This window comes from Drosophila mauritiana, unplaced genomic scaffold, assembly GCF_004382145.1.
Source record: "Drosophila mauritiana strain mau12 unplaced genomic scaffold, ASM438214v1 Y_31, whole genome shotgun sequence".
Taxonomy (NCBI): Eukaryota; Metazoa; Arthropoda; class Insecta; order Diptera; family Drosophilidae; genus Drosophila; species Drosophila mauritiana.
In genome coordinates this window covers 51,251-51,903 of record NW_022881577.1, presented here as the reverse complement: position 1 = coordinate 51,903, position 653 = coordinate 51,251, and the positions used below count along the sequence as shown (strand labels likewise).

General features: G+C 54.1%; 1 protein-coding gene across 1 annotated transcript; it reads right to left on the bottom strand.

The window, feature by feature from the left end:
- Nucleotides 1-218: 218 nt before the first annotated feature.
- On the bottom strand, nt 219-653 carry LOC117150089 (stellate orphon protein at 12D-like; the record flags this gene model as incomplete). The annotated part of the gene is made up of 1 exon (XM_033316929.1): nt 219-653. A coding segment is annotated over one exon (435 nt), but the record flags the coding sequence as incomplete, so codon positions are not given.

The following is a 653-nucleotide window of genomic DNA, read 5'->3' as shown; positions in this document are numbered from 1 at the left end:
CTTTCCCTCGTGTGGGAGAGATTATTCATTGGGACTTGTTGACCGAGGATCCGATATTCTTGGGCGAGGACTCAGGCGATTCGAGCTTCATCAAGGCCGTCTCGTAAAAACCGGAAGCCAAATAGACTGCAAATGCAAGCGCTTTGTGTAGAAAAAAACCAGGACTAAATTCGGAGAATTACTTACCGGTGGACGTCCAGGGGCGGCTGTGGTCTCAAGTTCGGCCGCTGCGCGAAGAAGTTGTGCGAGAAGCTGGTCCCGAACATTGCTCCGTCCAGCTGTGTATCGGATCGCAGCTCGTAAAAGTCGTTACAGCGAGGGCAGAAGATTTTCACGTTGGACTTGCCACACACGTCGCTGGGGCCCACAGGAAGGGTTTTCTGCCTACAGGAGAGCTTTGGACACACTTCGAAGTCCCCTCTCTCATACTTTTGGCGCATATCATCCGCGCCTCTCTCCGACATGATGTATCGGGCGGGGATCATGCCGTACCACTTCTCCTCATCGCCGAAGACCCAGTCCAAGGAACTGTCGAACACCGGATTCAGGATCACTTGCAGTGTCTCGGTGAAGTACTCCAGGCCCATCTGGTTGAACGTCTCCTGAATGTAGTCGATGGGCACGCGGCAGAGGCACTCGTTGCCCTTGATCCC